General features: G+C 46.6%; 1 protein-coding gene and 1 long non-coding RNA gene across 2 annotated transcripts; one reads left to right on the forward strand and one right to left on the reverse strand.

Annotated features, from left to right (window-relative positions):
- Positions 1-1,297: 1,297 nt before the first annotated feature.
- Positions 1,298-5,729, reverse strand: alx3 (ALX homeobox 3). The gene is made up of 4 exons (XM_029156546.3): positions 5,317-5,729; positions 2,281-2,555; positions 2,081-2,206; positions 1,298-2,007 (listed from the first exon to the last, which is right to left on the reverse strand). The coding sequence occupies exons 1-4, from the start codon at positions 5,648-5,650 to the stop codon at positions 1,651-1,653; spliced, it is 1,092 nt and encodes a 363-aa protein (XP_029012379.1). The 5' UTR covers positions 5,651-5,729; the 3' UTR covers positions 1,298-1,650.
- A 6,739-nt stretch (positions 5,730-12,468) lies between these two features.
- LOC129604345 (uncharacterized) lies at positions 12,469-14,435 on the forward strand. Its single transcript, XR_008695143.1, has 2 exons — positions 12,469-13,551; positions 13,727-14,435. It is a non-coding gene; the product is annotated as an uncharacterized LOC129604345 (long non-coding RNA).
- Positions 14,436-18,246: the final 3,811 nt, after the last annotated feature.

The raw sequence follows: 18,246 nt of genomic DNA on the forward strand, positions 1-18,246 counted from the left end.
CCCTGGTGACAAAACATCTCTGTTATTTCAAGATGAGGTTTGTTATTGTTTCTTTTTTAAGGGCAAAGGCCAAACTGGAATTATAATATTGTGCATTCTTCTATTACAGCTGTCTTTAAAAGTTGAGTCTAAGTCACTAATAGATCTGACTGCCTGCTCCCCGTCTAAAATAAATATGAATATGAGCCCGGGTCCGTCGTCTGCTCTTTCTTCAGTTTGTCTATAGATGGCCATCTACTCAGCCTCTTATCCTCACTGACAGCTCGTCTTATCTACTCCACTTAATCTGGGATTTAATCAGGGGGACTGTGTACCAGTGAGGGCTGCCGTCTCCCAGGGTCTGGCTGGAATTCGAAGCTGTGGGTGTGGAAAGTGTTTCTGATGGGTTTGTGCATGCTTCTATTGGAACCACATGTCGGTGGCTCACACAAAAACCCGGGCCAGACTGAGCGAATGGCAGCTAATGTGCCCCAGCGTGGCTGTCACGGCAAAGCAGGCCAAGGGGGGAAAGCATGGCCAACATATTCCCCCGTAAGCCATGTGCACTCCTGGGGAGTAAGTGGAGCTGGGAAGGGCCGTTTTTCCTCCACAATTCAAGTTGCATTCTTAATCTTACACAGATCAAAATGTTTGCACATCTGACATGAATATGTTGGTATTTAGTAATTTACAGCAGATGGGATGGTACCATGCGATGCAGGGTTTCCTTGACAATAAAGTAAATTGTTTGGGGTAAAGCACAACAAGGAGGTTTTGCTGAAAACAATTATTAGGAAGTGGGTTTGAGACTAGGTGTGCCATAGAAGCACAATTGAGTCATACTCTTCACTTAGAGACCAAACAGGAGACGCGTATTTATCAATATCAGCAGAAAACAAACAGAAAATGAACTGGCTTCGGTCACTCCTAAAACCAAACGCAAGCCCAGGTTCGATTAAACTGTAGCTCACCGCTCCCACGGCTCAGCTTCTGCACCGACGCCAGACGTGAACGTGTGAGGCCTCGGCGCGGGAGACGCCGCTCCATCACGGACGGCGGCGTGCGGTCGCGCGGTTGGCGTTTCATTAGGCAACCTGCCACTCGCCGCTGATGCACGAGCTGCGAGCTGAGGGGCGCTCGGGGGCGACGTCCAACCTGGGTTTTGAGGCAACCGCCACTCACGGAGCATTCTTTTCCTCGTGGCCGAGTTCCCGGTTAAAAATGTGGCACAGACGCTTGGTTTGCTTCCTCCATTATCACTTTTAGAGGTCGTCATGCAACGGTTTCTCTCTCATACGTTCCTACTGAGCAACACAGCTGAACTAGATGGATGCCTTTATTACTGGACAGACTGCAAAGCACAACACACATTCACATACAACACAAACTGATATGATAATTACATTTTTTACATGCTTAAATAACCATTCCTCTTTTGTCTCAGCAATGCGATATCAAACATAAACAAGGAACCACAACGTTCTCATTAATGTGTCGGATTTCGTGCACGAAGCTCAAGTCGACCTGATCCTCTGAACTGTAAAAAGCCTCAGCGTTGGCTTAGTTTAGAGGAAACGTTGGAGTCGGACGCTGAGACGGACGGGTCCGCGTACGGTTCAGAAATGGATTATACTCTGGCTCATTCAGTGCATGACGGGCAGCTGGTTGTGGTCATGTGGGCCAGGAGAGGATGCTGCCCGGCTCCTTGGCTTTCATCCGCAGCGCCACCAGGCCCGTTGGCTTGTACTCGGCGTCGGGCCCTTCGATTGAGTGAGACCCGAGGCCCCCGGGGAAGCTGTGGAGCGAGTAGAGGCCATTGATGCCGGGGTGGTGCGACGGGTGGTGGTGGTGGTGGTGGTGGGGGTGTCCGGAGGACGTGGGCATGCCCATGAAGCCCTGCAGGTTGCTGTGGGGGTGGGAGTACGGACTCATGCAGGACGAGGGGATGGAGTCAGGCCCCAGGACACAAGCGGCCCCCGAGCCCCCGCTCGGGCCCGACGCCGCCCCGGGCCACAGGTTGCTCTGCATCTGGACCGAGACAGACGCGGGTCAGGGTGTGAGCGGCTGCGCGGCGCGACGTGCGACGTGGGCGGCGGCCTACCTGGTAGCTGTCATGGCGGGGCAGAAGCGAGATGTCATACGTAGCGGCGAAGTGGTTGCGGACCTCCTGGATTTTCCCGTAGCGCTCGCGCTTCCTCCACTTGGCCCGGCGGTTCTGGAACCAGACCTTGACGGGCACAAACGCACAGTAAGACAGAGGGACGAGCTCCTGCTTGGGGCCGTGCACGCGCGCACACACACCTGGACCCGCGCCTCCGTGAGCTCGGTCCTCAGCGCCAGCTGCTCGCGGGCGTACACGTCGGGGTAGTGGGTCTTCTGGAACACCTTCTCCAGCTCCTCCAGCTGAAAGGTGCTGAACGTGGTGCGGTTGCGCCGCTTCTTGTTCTTGCCCGACAGGTCGATGGAGTCGGCGATGGAGTCCACTGGTAAGCCGCTGCTGGGCTCCTTCAGCTTCCCACAGCAGTCTGTGCCCATCCCAGCGTAGCTCAGGGCTTTGGGGGCTCCTTTGTCTCTGACTGAGGCAAGCGGGGCGCACGGAGAAGGGGAAACAGGTAGAGCTGGTGAATTATGAGTGTTAGAGGTTGGTCAGGACACTCAGACACCACAGAAAGAAACACAGCTCACTCACAGTGTTGGTCAGAACAACAAACATCAGACAAAATGCCAGTAAGAAACAGAATCCAATCACTGGAAACGACTGAATGCTGGATCGGCCAGAGAAACTCCTTTAAAAACCAGCAGACTTTCATCTGGATATGGATCTGACACACGCATTTTAAGAGCAATAAATTTTAAATCTGCACATTGTAACAACATCAAATTGAACAACTTGGCTGAAAACAGTTATTCGCGTCCGTTTGATTCTCAAACCAAAACTGCCCAAACTATGAGATGCCAGAGAAAATCAACACCCACAACAGCAGTTCAGCCCAGCAGCGTTTAGCACTCATTTGATTAGCAGAAAGCAGCGAGGCCTCTGAGATGCTTTTTTTTCCCCTCTTCTCAAATAAACCCAGCAAACCCAAAGTTTAAAGCTAGTTGTTCTATTTGAAAAGACAAAAGTTGTGTTTGGGGTCACGTTCTGAGCAAAGGGCCTTTCGTCCCACGTGAAACCAGAGACACCTGAAACACGACGACGTTGAAGTGGTCGCGAACGTGATGGTTTGAATTAATAATATGCTTTCTGGACGTTGCATGGGAACTCTGAAAGCCCTGTTTTCCTTCCTGTTTTCCGACCACGGGAAGAGCCGTTCCCTCCTGCAGTGTTTAGATGTTGACGTCTGCGTTCATTATGTTTAACCCTGAGCCCTGTCTGCAGGCACTCACTCGCAGGGAGCAGCTGAAACACTCTGCTCCCTCCTAATTCACGGGGTCCCAGCAGACAGCACTCTTCACTGCAACGTTCATTTCCTCGTATCCATTAGATCCAACCTCGCGCCACAGTTCATGCAGAAAACGCTCTCTGCTGGGACTCGAAACCGGGCCTGCAGGACATGGACATGTGTGGCTCTCACCCAGTCTGAGACGCACATCCGCTCGGTGTAACTGGAGATCTACAGTATGTGAAACTCAGAACCGGGCAAATAAAGAATAAATTCAAAACGTGCAGGTATCAAGCTGTGAGCGCGGAGATGGGTTCCTCTGCTGGAGAAATCCAAGCTGCTTCTCTGCAGAACATTAAGGTTTTCAGTTTGTGTCAGGATAAACTGGTTCATTCTGGAATTTCGCCAGTCAGAGAAAACATACTCTATATTAACGAATGAAACAAATGATGAAAAACAAAATCAGTCTCCTCTTTCTAGAACTAATGCAGGTTTTCAATATTTTAGTTTTATAAAAAAATTGTCAGAGATGACATACTTTTAAATATGTATTTATACAAAAATGTATTGATACATTTTACATTAATACATAATGTTTTATAGGCTATGTTTTTATGTTTTGTATAAAATAGGTCAGCAATGTAACAAACTAAAACACACTGATTTTAATGTTTAAAATACGACAATTTTTTTCCATTTATAAAAATTTTTACCTTTTTGTTCTTTTAGTTCGTTTAATTAAAAAATGTAGTTATTTCCTAAGCAGACATTCAGGTGTCATTGAAGCGTGTGGCTTATGCACAACTCTGGCAGTTTAATATAAATCTGTTCAAATGTGTTTTGCTTTTGTCCCACCATTACTGAGGCTCCTCGCAGCAGACAAAACAGGAAGATGTGTCTCAAAGGTGTGAACCCAAATTTCACAACATCAGACAAAGGAGTTTGGGAACACGCACTAATATTAAAAATAGCATATACTGTACTTAAAGCTCTATTAATTAGCTTTAATGTACTAATATACAAAACACACAATATAAATTAAAGCTGAACAGACTTCCCACTTCTCGTGTGTGTGTTTTATTACAAGAATCCAATAATAAAAAAACACACTTTGAAGCTGATGGGATCTTCTTATTATAACTAATTGTGGGTGAAATCTGCTGTCGGCCACATGAATCACATCATTGTATATTATTCTGGACACAGACATCACGGAGACCTCATCGCTGCTCATATCCTGCAGATTTACAGATTCATCAACACCAATAAATAAAGTGAAAGGCCACATATTTTCCTCAGGCTTCTATGCTCCTTCACTCTCCTCCATGATGGACACGTCACACAGTATTTAAGAGCCCTGCTGCCAAATTTCAAGTCACTTTTTCAATTCTGTTTTTGTTTGTGGCAATGTGAAGCCAGTAAACGCTAAATGTTACAATCCAGACTTATTAAGCTGATCGCTGACTAATGACACACCCAACTGGCTGCTGGCTGACCTTTGACCCCTACCACTCACAACAATTTCTGTCAGCTGGAAGAAAACCTGATGACGATGTGAAGACGATGAATTTTATCACAAGCTTTTACTTTCACTTCACGGAAAATCTACTTGTCTCGAGTAATTACTAAAAACAAGGTGCATTTAAAAAAACTAAAAACTAAAATAAAACAATGGACTTTAAATGTCTTGTTTTTTGTCTTTGTTTAAATGTTATTTAATTTAATTGGTCATATTAATAACTCATTTTTTATAATATTATCTTTATTCTTCCCTTCATAACTTAAATGTCAAAATAAAATGAGCAATAATGCAAAGACCTTATAATAGACTCAGTACAGTTCAGATCCCTGAGTCAGTTTAATATTAGTGATAAATATCCTGTTGTTGCTTCGGTTATATTTATTTTCTTCAGCTTCTTTTCCTTTTTAACAAATTCGAATGTTTCAAACCTACCTTCGGAGTTGTTCTCATAAAACGCCGGCTTGCCCTTCTGCTCCTGGTTTAAACTGTCCATGAACTTGCTGTGTTTACTCGGTGATACCGGCGGGTTCGCCGGCGCAGCGCCGTGCGTAAAGTCCCCGGCAGCGTCACCAAATCTCCCCATGGCGGCGGCGTACAGGTCCCCGCGCAGGCTCAGACGGTGAGGAAGAGGAGGGAGGTGCGAAGGCTTCTGCAACTCATCGCAGGGGAGAAAGGAGCCAGAGACCCCGTGTTCCAGTCCCGGAGAGTTTTCTGGCGTTCTCCTGCTGCTCTGCGGGGAGAACGGCAGACAACTCTCCGTCTCCATCTTCAGGGTCCGGCAGAAAGGATCGACAGCAGCGACCGGGCGCCGACAGTGTGCGCGCCTGAGTGAGAGGGTGAGTAAGTGCGAGTTTTTTTCCCTCCTCTGTCTTCATGTCAAGTGGGTGGGATTTAACAGATCAGAAACAAAGACCCGTGAAACCAAGATGTGTGTGTGTGTGTGTGTGTGTGTGTGTGTGTGTGTGTGTGTGTGTGTGTGTGTGTGTGTGTGTGTGTGTGTGTGTGTGTGTGTGTGTGAGAGAGAGTGAGAGAGAGAGAGAGAGAGAGAGCGATTGGTGGTGGTAGTGGATGTTTAAGGGGGGGGGGGGGGGGGGTCTGCTGTTGCAAAAGTCTGATATAATCCGCCAAAAATTCAATCACGTGTGGTTTCTCTCTCACCAATTAACCATTTAATTCCTATTTCATATATTGTTATGCGCCTAATCACCAAATCAAGCAGGACAGGACAAGCAGCAGCAGCCACACAACGTTTTACGCACAGAACTCTGAGTGAGCAAATCACTTTTTCTCTAAAGGCCGTGATGTCGCTGTGTTTGATATATCTTTAACTTTATTTTTATATTTTATTAATGCTAATTATAATGTTTTTAGAACAATTACGTTGTATTATTATTCAGATTTGTCATATTCTGCTCGTTTGATTTGTAGACTGCGCAGTATAATAATAAAAAGGCAATTTAATACTTCTAAAGTTTACGGTTTTTTGTCTGTTATCGGCGCCATGTTTTAGTCCTAATACACATTTAACAGATCGTTTTTTCGATATATTAAAATATGGGTAACACCGACAACTAACACGTGACGCAAAAATACAATTTAATCCTGACATCGATGACTATTAACAATGACTTTAGTGGAATCTGAAACATGTTACTGCAAAACAACGTGTGGAAATAGATTCATAGTCGCGAGGTCAAACAAAGTGAAAGACAATTCACAAAGTTATGCGGTATAAAAGTACATACAATTAATAATGAAAAGTATTTTTTTAAAGTCTACTATTTGTCGTTTGCATTGTTTCCGTCGGCCATCATGAAGAGATTAAACAGCAAAAATAAAATAGGTCTCTGTGAAGGAGACCATAATAATAAACTCTTTGTATATATCAGAGACATTTAGTGTCAAATAATTAATCAGTAAACATTATTTTGAAACGTATAAATATTTGCCTAATTTAAAAAGTAAAAAAAAGTAAAATTAAATCTAAAAGCATCAAATTACGTAAATTGTTGAACATGCAGAAAATAAGTATATATTACTGATATATATTAAAAATGAATTCAAAGTGGTTCTGTTCGGTCCACTGAGCCTGGAAGTGGACACGGCGGTTGCAGGTTTGTTTCACGCGCTGGTTTGAGATTGTCTCGGGAACGTGCAGCTGCGTTTCTGTGGCTGAGGTTAATAGTATGAAAAAAATGTAAAGAGCAAAACAGCAATTACTGAGCACAAGGTTTTATTTCCTGAAGTGAAAACTAATGTTAAATTGCCATCGTGTAATATTATTAGCCTTAAATCTGTGGATATGAATTTACCTGACATTTATTTTGATTGATGTCTATGAATTAAAAACAACAGCACGATGGAAAACGTCCAAAAATGTGCCTTTTGCAGCAGCTCCAAAAAGCCTCAGTCGTGAGATAAAAGGCTTTTGATACTGACATTATCTCCAATCTGGACAAACTTTCCCCAAACACGGGGCACTTACCATGTGCCGGTGGTTTTGGGGACATTCAGCATCTCGCTGGATACCTGAGGCCGCACGCTGTCCGGCTGATGGACGGGAGTGTAAACAGGAGATCCATTTGGGCTGAGAGGCCTCGCGAGCGCCGCTTGATTCAATCTTGGACTCTGCCCTGTGAAAAGTGTTCAGGGTCGACGTTATAGATGCAAACGGGGAATAAGCTGCGTAACAATGAATGGAGTGAACATGTGAGCGGTGGCTCCGAACCGGCCAATAAGATGAGATTGTCATTTGTACAAAGAGAGAAGCAGAAAAAATGTGAAGTGCTTGTTATAAACAGACTGTTTAACCTGTTCAGTTTTATTTATTCTAAATATCACAAACTATGTGTTTTTTTAGCAGGAGACTGGTGAACCAAAAAAAAAAAAAACTCACGTACAAATTGCACAGCTGTTTTTACAGGGAATGGGCTTTAAAATGATTCTTAGCTCAAGACCCAGCGACATTCCTGTGATTTGGGTTTGTTTGGGTCAGCAGAGAGCGCGGGCTGAAAAAGGGCCGCTCTGTCGCGTTAATCACAACCACAGCGCCACCTTTTACCCTCCGCAGTCCGCGTGGCGCTGCCAGCGTCCATCAAACCTGTCAGACTGGCCGCCATTAAAAACCCCAGCGTTCCGCTGGAAGCGTCGAGGCGTCCGCACGGGGAGGGACGCGGACACGCTCCTCCAGTCCCGTGACAAGCACGTCCTCTGTAGCTGGAGGCGCTCGAGCGCGCTCGAGCGCGCGAGCCCCGGCACTGAATGCATTCCAGAAATTTGGGCAGGAGGAGGGACGTCTGTGCGGCAGGTAACGGTGTTTATACGAGCCGGGCATCAAGAGAGCGCTCTGCAGCGATTATTTACTGGGAAGTCAACGTCTCCCAGTCTGAGTGGAAATCTGTAGGGTGTGGTCTGATTCACTCATACCAGGAGAAGGGGATTTGAGTTCACATCAGACACCACCGATCACATTTGCATCTGAAAATAGGCACGTTATGCAGAATTATGAGTGGACATCAGCAGGAGGTGTCTGTAGCAGGACCAGCTCCGCTCGCTGCCTCCTGTGCTCCTAAAGCCCTGTCCTGAGCATGACCCTGCACAGGAAATCAGTTCAGCCTGCTGGGAGTCCCAGCACACACACACACACACACACACACACACACACACACACACACACACACACACACACACACACACACACACACACACACACACACACACACACACACACACACACACACACAGCGTGGATAAAGGTGACCCTGCACTTTCTCCCTGCGACCCTCGGACTAAAGAGTCACTTCCACCCCCCCCCCCCCCCCCCCCCTCTCCGCTACATCCTCCCAGTCTCCCTGCGCCTTGTCACGGCCTCTTACACCTTACACACACATCCACAGGTTTCAACACATGGCTTGTATCGCATCGGGGGGAAACTGCATGTGAGGAGCGTAAACAAGCGTCTGACCTTTTCCAGCAACGACCCTTAAACAGCACACGGAGCACGCATGGAGTCGACCAACGCAGACAGAATGAAGCCCGGCCCTGTACTTCACACAAGCCGGCTGTCTTTGTCTGGATATCATCGCCCGGGGCCTTTCCTCTCACGTACAGGGTGGCGATTCAACCTGAGGTTTGCATTAGAATAGGAGAAGGACAGCTAATTTAATTAGCCGCCATGAATGCACAGAGATGGTCCCATATGCAGAGCTTCGCTCAGAGGCCTCCCTCACATCCTCCAGTCCGTGTCCAGAAGCTGCAAAGCCAGCTGAGGATGTGATTGACAGCTGCTGGCCCCGGGGTCAGCTTGACGCAGAGGTGCATTGTGGGAAGTTGAAGCCGGTCCTGTGTAGGAATAGAGGCTAAAGTTTGAGAAGGGAAATGGGAAGTGGGGTTCTGTCCCCAGTCTGACCTCACACGGGCCAGTCACGGAGCACACTGGAGCCCAGTGAGCGTCAGCAGCAGAGTCAGGGCCCAGAGCTGCACAAGCACAATGCGTCAGAATGGACAGCACAAAGCTTCATATTGACAGCAGCTACAGAAAACAAGACGCTCGTGTTGCTTTGAATTTTCCTGTGAGAAACCACTATTTTCCAGACGCTTCTGCAAGACCATAAAACACTGAGAGGAAGAGTTTTTCCCATTATTTTCGCTGCTGGAAAAGATCGTGACACATTAAGCTACTTAATTAACCCCCCTGTTCTTCAAACCGGAGCCACTGCACGTATGACATAAATAAAGCCGGGAAATAGTTTCTCCATGCTTGATTTATCCTGCTGCAGCACAAGCTGTGCTTCTCTCTCTCATGTTGCACCCGGACTCGACCCAGACCCGCTGGTCCCCTTTTATAATGAGGAGCTGCACAGCGTTTTGTTTGCAGGCTGTAAATCATGAACGGGTTATTGTATAATCAGGGATTTATTTGCACCTTATCAGTCACAATCAAATATAAACAAGAACAATGACTGGGTTGCCAGGTTATAAAAAGTCAGGTTTCAGCTCCAACTTCATCCATCAGAGAAACTAAAATGTGTCCAAAATGTATTAACAGCTTGTTAACATTCATTGCTTATCAATCACCTTAGACTCTCTTATTAACCATCATGCTACACTTTCACTGAGCAATCCAATTTTTCAATTATGATACACTTTTAATTACGGTCTTAATAGAGCTGATGTCATTTTTAAAGGACTCCATAACACAGTTATTATTTTATTCTTGATCAAAGTTGGCCTGTGTGAAGTTCTACTGAACCTGAACAAACCAATAATAAATACGTTTAACAGACTATTACACTTTATATATATATATAGCACCATGAAGACTCAGCCTAGTGGGGACGCAGCGTCGTAGGAGGAGATTTGTTCGACACGGAAGCTCGAACACAGAAACACTGAGCGCGTCGTCGTGCGTCTGTCGCGACAAACGCCTCTCTGCTCTGACTCCTACCGACGCGCAGGTCGGCTTCAGTCTCCTGGAGGACTCCGTCTATAAGCTTTGAGGATGTGTGCGGACACACGCCAAATATAAACAAACAAATGAATAAATAAATCACAACTAAATCATTAGGCCACCGGGACCATGAAGCACATGTAAAACTGAAGCAGACTAAAAACAGGCCTCACGCTACTCGTTGCTTTGTTAACTGTCAGCACATGAAGGCATCCAATTTATTATTGCTGTTCAAACTAATCCCCGTCTCTGCTTTATTTCGTCCGGTTTATGAGAAGTGATGTTTGATATTTAAGTCAATAAACGGGCTACTGACGAAATATAAATGTCAATATAAATTGTTTCCTAATAGTTTTTTTTATTGTTTTATTTTACTTTATTATGACCAACACAAAGATAAATCAAACTTAGACCTGCGCAGAATAAAGATGGCTTTGATAATAAGCTACAATTTTGCTGTTGTTGTTTCTGCTGCTTTAGACACACAACTTCAACGTTATCCGTGACACAGGCTGAAATCAGAGGTGGTCGAGCAACAAAGAGCGGATGGAAGATCGTGGGATTTTCATTTTTCCGGGGCCAGAGGACAGGAACCTCTTCAGGTCCTGGAGGTTTTCCGGTGAGTGGATTAAACGTGTCCACACGTGAGACCAATGAAGACGCGTTGCACCTGTGTTTATCCTGGAGGGGAGTGAATGTTTTGGTATAAAATCGGTTACTCAGTGTGTGATTCTAGTCAAAAGGCAGAAATATAGATTCATTTATTTAATCTGTGCTTGATTTTTCAGTTCGGCGAATAGCACGCTAATTAATCGTTTTTGTTAAATCTGCAGATTGATTTTTCTTTGTCTTTCACCGCTTCTCACAATTTGCCACCACCATTTAAGGCTAAACAAATACACATTATAAATACACAATACACAAATACACAATACACATTAGAACATATATAATTTTTAAAAAGAATAGAATATAATTTTTAGAACTGTATTATCTGAACTAGCCTACAAAAAAAAACAAAGGCAAAAGGAACTGAATCAATATCTGATCTGTCGTTATAAATTGGTTGAAATAATTTTAGTCTAACAACGAAGGTAAAATATCCTCCTTTAAGATTGCGGAGGGCGTTCCTTGCCTTGTGTTTTTCATTACTTTTAAAATTTAAAAGTAATGAAAAGTAACAACTTAATAAAACACTAATAGTGCTTTATGATTAATAAAATGTAAACGTACACATCTTTAACCTGTAGCTACAAACATGCCCTTCGACAGAGAGGAAAGCACAACCGAATTTATCCCAGAAGGGGATTTGAAGTTCAGCCGTTTAATTATTGTGCGACGGGCTGTGTGGTTGTCGAACAGACTGACCCGCACGTTTGTAGCGCGTCCACAGACCGAACCTGCGGCTTTGGAAGCGACCTCTGTCTCCTGTGCGTCAGAGAAGACGTGTGACGCACAGGAGGTCTCCGGTAGCCGGCCAGGTTGCTCGTGTTTGGACGGAAACATTCACATTCTGTATAAAATCCTATTTAAGGCTCTGCGGAGAAGCAGGACACTTTATTTCACACTGAAATAAGTGGTTTGTCTCATGCTGCAATATTTAGCACTGCACAGAAAAGGCGTGGAACTCACCCAGCACACTTTATGAAAGTTCCAGGTCTGTAGCTTTAAATAATAACATAAAATAAATTTTAAAAGATATTTTCCCTAAAATATTGCTTTAATGGCTATAAAGTGTGAAAATGTACCACTGCTGCTAAAATATCAAGGTTGGCATCTAAAGATCTGCTTCGCGTCACTGTAGAAAATACTGATCAATATAATTGTAAATCGTGGGTCCAAACATATTGATTTTTGTCTGAGAGGAGCATTTCTTATATCAGCTGGATGCCAGACCCCCTGCTGCAGTGCAGCCCTTTGTTCCTGTCCAATCAGATACAGCTGTACAAGCCAAACTCCGCAGGGACAGTCAATAGCTGGGGTCATCCTCCCAGCGGATGCTCGGGCCCGTCCTGCTACTGGTGCCCCGAGGGTCTGGGCACAGAGCGCGACCCCCCAACCAGCCACCCAGACATCAGCCACAATGCCCCTCTTTACCCACAGGCGCTGAGGCCAGCACGGTGCTTAGTGTTTGCATTCAGCTCTGACTCATCCTCCACTTTCATGTTTTTAAAGCGCGGGACGTCGCTCCGAATGTTGCCGTGCGCGTAAAAGTCATTTCTGCGCAAAGCAGTGCGCTTTTATGAGGAGGGAGGCTCAACTCTTAACCATCAGATCAGAGGGGAAGGGCTTCGTGCAGCTGATCCCGGCTCTGTTATTTTGTCATTAGAGGATCCCAGGCAGAAGATGGGGCCTGTAAATTAAAGGACCTCTGGCACATCTGACTCTGAAACTGGAAGAACCCAAAAAAAAAAAAAAAAAAAAACGACCAGCAGAGCAAATTAGACCGAGTGGAGTTCCACCAGAAAGAGACATGCGAGAATTCTGCGTGTTTAGAGAGAGAAAAAGCAAATGACCTTGGGGGCTGAAGTGGCTGGATAGAAAATAAACTGTTTGGAATTACTCTGCACATTGAGGAATAGAAAGCAGCTGCAAAAATCGGAGCGCTCTCTGAGACTTGGAAAAGCTTTCAGCAGGCCCATCATGCTAACCTCTGGGCTTAGTGTGCAAAAGCGAGAGATGTAATGTGTTCAGCATGTCTCCGCCTTTTAGAACACATAAATTGTGCTGCCGGAGCCAAAGCCTTTTAGCCTCGACTCACCGGGAGCAGCTGCAATCGGACAGCGCCGCGGCGACGCGCGGTGCGCGGCCCTCGTACGGCGAGGTTTAAGGGATTACGGTAATGATAACGAAAGCTGCAGCGGGCGAGTGGGGCGTGAGCTCCAGCGAACGACACGCTGGAGACCACGTCTGCACCAAGTTTGGGAAAATCTAATTTATGAGCACTCCGCCGCAGCTGGACTTGCACTTCCGACCGGCGGATAGCGTTACCAAACACCGCGGAGCGGTGGATGGATGTGCGCAACGCGCGCACTTGCTGCTTTCTGACAAATGGACGCGCTGTATATTTACAGAGGTGTGCACACAAACACGCAGATATCGCGCTACAGCTCATTGGGTCACGTGGTGCTGGGAGACATGCGAGGGTTTGCGAGTGGGCTGTCCGTGGGTGGCACCGGAAGGGAACGCTCGTGGCGCAGTCTGAGGTTCTGAATCAGGTACATGACATCGCATCAGATGTGGCATCTTACCGACACCCGAACCGATCCCACAGTTTCCACGCGGGGATTGGGTCTCACCAGTTTGGCCCACAGGCTTAAGGAAAATCACGCGTGACATCTGAAGCTCGGTGGAAAGTCTGTTCGGCTGTGACCATTATTTGTTCCCCGACAGATTCACTGACTTGGCGAGCGAGCGCGATCGCGCAACGGCCCCACAGTAGATGGAAACACGATCAACCTCAGCGTCGTAGAGGCTTTCGCCACTTTCGCCCGAATCCGTGTCACGAGGAGCGTAATCTGAATCATCTTCAGCTGTTGAAGCGTCGCTTTCACGGACGCACAGAGGCCGATGCCGTGTGGAAAACAGGCCAAATGCCGCGACGGTGGGAAGTGACCAGTGTCCTCTCGGTTCCGAGACCTGACAGTGAACCCTGAGTGGCCGGCCGCCCCCCGGACGGCTTCCCTCCGGCCCAGCCTCCACCACGCAGCCACCGCCTGGAGCCCCGTCACCCCGGCTGCCCTCGCTGTCTCTCCTTAACCCCTTCTCCTTCCCTCCCTCCCTCCCTCGCTCGCTCTCCCTCTCCTCCCCGTTCTCTCGTTTTCTCTCTCTCCAGGCTCTCTTTACTCAGTGCTTTCAAGCGCTCCCCGTGTCACCAGCCTGATTAAAACAAACACTGACCCTATTTTGGTATCTAATCCAATTGTGTTCTTTTTCTTCTCACCGGCCCTGGAGCACGCGGAGTATTGGGTGTCCTGGGAGCCACGGGGCCCCCCTCTGCGGATGATCTTAGATTTCAAACACTCAGGATCATCACATATGGCGGGCGGAGAGTAAATAAAGTCTTATTAAACTGCCTTTTAGCGCCGTGTGTAAACAGGACTTATCCAGCATCTCGACGATCGGCCTTATTGCGCTGATACGAGGTTGCGCGAGCGTGCGCGCATGCCTGTTGCGCATTAGGCGCGCATCAGTTAAGACCGAGGGGATGAAAGTCCGGCGAGCTCTGCTGGTGTGGATGCTGACTGGGAGCGAATTGAGAGGAGACTGTTGTTTGTTGTTTTATTAAGAGGAGCATGTTGGCATCACTGGGTCAGGGCTTTACCTCTGACCCCAGGAGGAGACTGGAGAGCAGCAGCCTCTGTGTATCAAACAGGCAGCGACAGTGATTGAAGCCTGTGTGTGTCCGTGTGTCTCGGCGAAGCAAGTGTTACCAGTCACTTTCATTGCCACATGTTGAAGACTTGCTGCTATTTACCGCATACGTGGGAACCAGAATGCATGTATCGTACACATATATGTTCAGTCACACCAGATCAGAATAAAAAAAAAACGATTTATGTATTTCAGTCTATTTTCTATATCATAATATATCAAAAGATGATGACAGTGTGGTCTTGTTAGTCCGGTCACACGCAGCTTTCTCAACTCAACCTGACATTTGTAGGTAATGTGGTTTTAGGCCGAACCAGTGTGTTAAGGCGTGAACGACGCCATCTAGTGGCGGCATTTGGTAATAGCAACAATAATTACATTTCTCATTTCTTTCTAAAATAATTGCTAGGTCAAGATTTTACATTCAGCTAATGCTACAATAATCCCATACTTCAACAATTTTATCAGTAAAAGGTGAATTTTACATCAATGCAACAGTAAAAATCCAAGTCCAATAATGTGTCATTAGGCCTTTTTTTGCATTATGTTACTTAGAGTTTGAAAGTTTGATTTCATTTAGCTAATACAACATCATGCAATACACTGCGTCTTCACCACTAAATTAACAGATGTGTTCTATAAATGTGGAGCGTAATGTCATATAACTGATGAATCTGCTGAAGCTTAAAATGCTTTTAGATACTGATGAGTAAAATACTAGAGTTTTAATCATTTAAGTGAATATGAGCATCCTCTCAATACATCAATCTGAGAGTGTAACGGCTTCATGCAGGCAGATAAACGGCCTGTCAGACATGCACCCATAGTCCACGGGACCCGGCTTTGATTACACCCAAAGAGCCGTTTGTGGCCCCGTGATTTACAGCCAATTACCTCTGCCGTTTTATAATAATCATTTGTTTTGTCACAAGCAAGACCTCAGACTTACTATTACCTAAAACTTCAGTAGGCGACTACAGCTCAAGATATACGGCTGTAATCATTCCCACTAATGGCTGTGCAGCTCAGAGCAAAAGGCGGCTTTTATAGCGTCCAGAACTGTACATCAAACCCAGAGACCAGCCGGGTTTTACGAGCGGGTCATTTCACCTTCTGCTCTTTAGTTTATGGCCTTAATGGCAGAGCGCTGCCAACTTTCATGGCTGTGGTGGCGGATTTGAACTCCGGCAACATGCTGCTGACCCCAAGTTAAGCATCTTTACTGCAGGAGCCACACTTTTACTTAATCACGTGAAGCGTCCTGTCAAGTCGACAGCTTGTGAAAAGCACCTTTAAAGCCGGAGGCTCTGCTCCTGCTTCTGTTTGCAGCCACACTTTTATTATTGCGCGCTCAGAAGGAGACATCAAGCTTTCGCCACCCTTTTGGATCGATGACGGAGCCGAGCGTGAAGACAACGAGAAATTGAATAAGCTAGGGGTGGGAGGGGAGGGGTGAGGACAGATGAGGCGGCGATAACGCAGGACGTCGATGGAGCCATTTGTCTCCAGGAGAGAACGCAGAGGAGGCGTCCAGACGGAGCCGTCTGCTGGCAGCGGCCGAGCAGCGGCGCAATTCATCACAGCGACTGCTTCGCCGCCGTGGTGCTGATGAAGACGTGAATCGGTACGTGGAGAGAGGGGAGCGGGTCTGGGAGTCAAATGCAAAACCCCACCCACCGCTAATGAGCCTCTCTGCTCCAGAAGAGTCAGTCTTTTTGGACTCACTCTAAAAAGTAGCTGCTTTTCCTGATGTTCCTGAAGTACACGCATGTCTGTTCTTAGCTGTCATCTCATGATAATTCACAGCAGACCTCGAAGCCGGACGCTCTGCGAGGCCTCGCAGCTTGAGTGCCATTCGTGCATTTCGTCTTTGTTGCAGCGTTGTGTTGTTCTCTTCCACTGGGAGCTCTAATACCTCCACGCGATTCGATCGCACACACGTAACGGTGATGTGAACGTGATGCTGGCTTCTCGGTTGCCACTCCCTGCAGCAGAGAGGAGACGGAGGAGAGCTTCTCTGTGACACATGACATCATCAGACACTTATCTCTTAGTACAACAGGCTGCAGATATATAAGAGAGACCAGCTGTACTCACATTACCACCAACACTGGCTGCTCTTTACATTCACTTTGCATGATGTAGCCACAACTCCTACCAGAAGAGGGCACAAGAATATTATAGTGGATTTGAAGCCACAAACGTTTGTACTTATACACTGTATCCTGACAAACCTAGAGCTGAAAGTGCAAAAACAGAGAAAAGCGTTCACAACCCAAACACTATGGAGACACCTGATGTTGCTGGACACCAGAAGACTCTGGTTCTTGGTCTGGTTTTCACTGTAGTTGTGCATACAGTAGTGCACTTGAACGCACCCCCGTCGTCCTGAGACCATGCATATTTTGACAGGAGCGCCTCCGACGGGGTCACATCAGACGGGGTGTGAACAGGACGCTGCCTCTCTGAGCGCTGACACGGCAGCTTACGCAGGCTGAGGTGGACCTTTAAAGGCCGCTGGCTGGGTCTGTGGGCCGTGTTGTGTCATTGTGCTTAACCACAGTCCAAATGTAGCTATATCTATGGCATTAATGCAGGATGAGTTGAGGGGAAGTGTTTTCTGTTTCTGCACAGCCTCCAACAGTGGACCCTGGACATCCTCTGAACCTACAGGGGTAACGTTGACCCTCCTTTAACCTTCATGCCTGTTTCTATCAACTACAGCCTACAGTGCTGTCACGCTGCAAGACCGACGCTGCCGCTCCTACTCCTCACAGAATAGAACAAAGCGAAGTGTTAATCCCGTGGACGCGACAAGCCGTTTGATCTCTCTGCAGCAGCCCCTTCTTCTCACGACGCCTCCACAGATGCCGGGAGCAAGGCACTAATGGAGGCACGAACACCACAGTAGGTATCAGCGGCTCTCGCTCTCATCCAGCAGAAAGAACAGCAGCTTTAAACTCCAAACCTGTGTCAAACCATCATCATCATCATCATCATCATCATCATCATCATCATCATCATCATCATCATCATCATCATCATCATCATCATCATCATCATCATCATCATCATCAGTTTATCATTATGTCTTATGGCCAAATTGGTGCTATTGATTTCAGCAATAAACGTTCACCAGAGGCGTCAATATTCATGTTCCACCCCCTGCAGTCATGACTTGTGTGTATATTTCTTAATTTGGGGGAGAGGAGTGGAGCTACAATGAGCACGTTTCTACTTCCAGCAGCAATGAGCCATTTGGTTGGGAATAATCGAAGAGCAGGAGACAAATAAGCAAAATATCCTGGATCGTGATGATGTTATTTCAAGGCACTTTACAAGGCGAAACTCAACAAATTGCTTCTAAATAGAATACATGGGTTAATGTGATGTTCTCCTCATTGATATAAGCAGCATGTAGCTCATCAGGGGACTGGCTGACGTCTTCCTCCCCAGTCGTCCGTCTCTTTCCAAAGGCTGTACTCTGACGCCCAGAGGGGAGTGGGCAAGGTGTCAGCACACGGAGGGACTGCACCATT

Source organism: Betta splendens, chromosome 7, assembly GCF_900634795.4.
Source record: "Betta splendens chromosome 7, fBetSpl5.4, whole genome shotgun sequence".
In the NCBI taxonomy this organism is placed as follows: domain Eukaryota; kingdom Metazoa; phylum Chordata; class Actinopteri; order Anabantiformes; family Osphronemidae; genus Betta; species Betta splendens.

Excerpts from the sequence above, each read along its gene's own strand:
- alx3 (XM_029156546.3), bottom strand. The coding sequence starts at position 5,650 with ATGGAGACGGAGAGTTGTCTGCCGTTCTCCCCGCAGAGCAGCAGGAGA. Across the intron at positions 2,556-5,316 it reads TTATGAGAACAACTCCGAAG|TCAGAGACAAAGGAGCCCCC; the intron begins GTAGGTTTGAAA and ends CGCTTGCCTCAG. Across the intron at positions 2,008-2,080 it reads CCCGCCATGACAGCTACCAG|ATGCAGAGCAACCTGTGGCC; the intron begins GTAGGCCGCCGC and ends GTCTCGGTCCAG.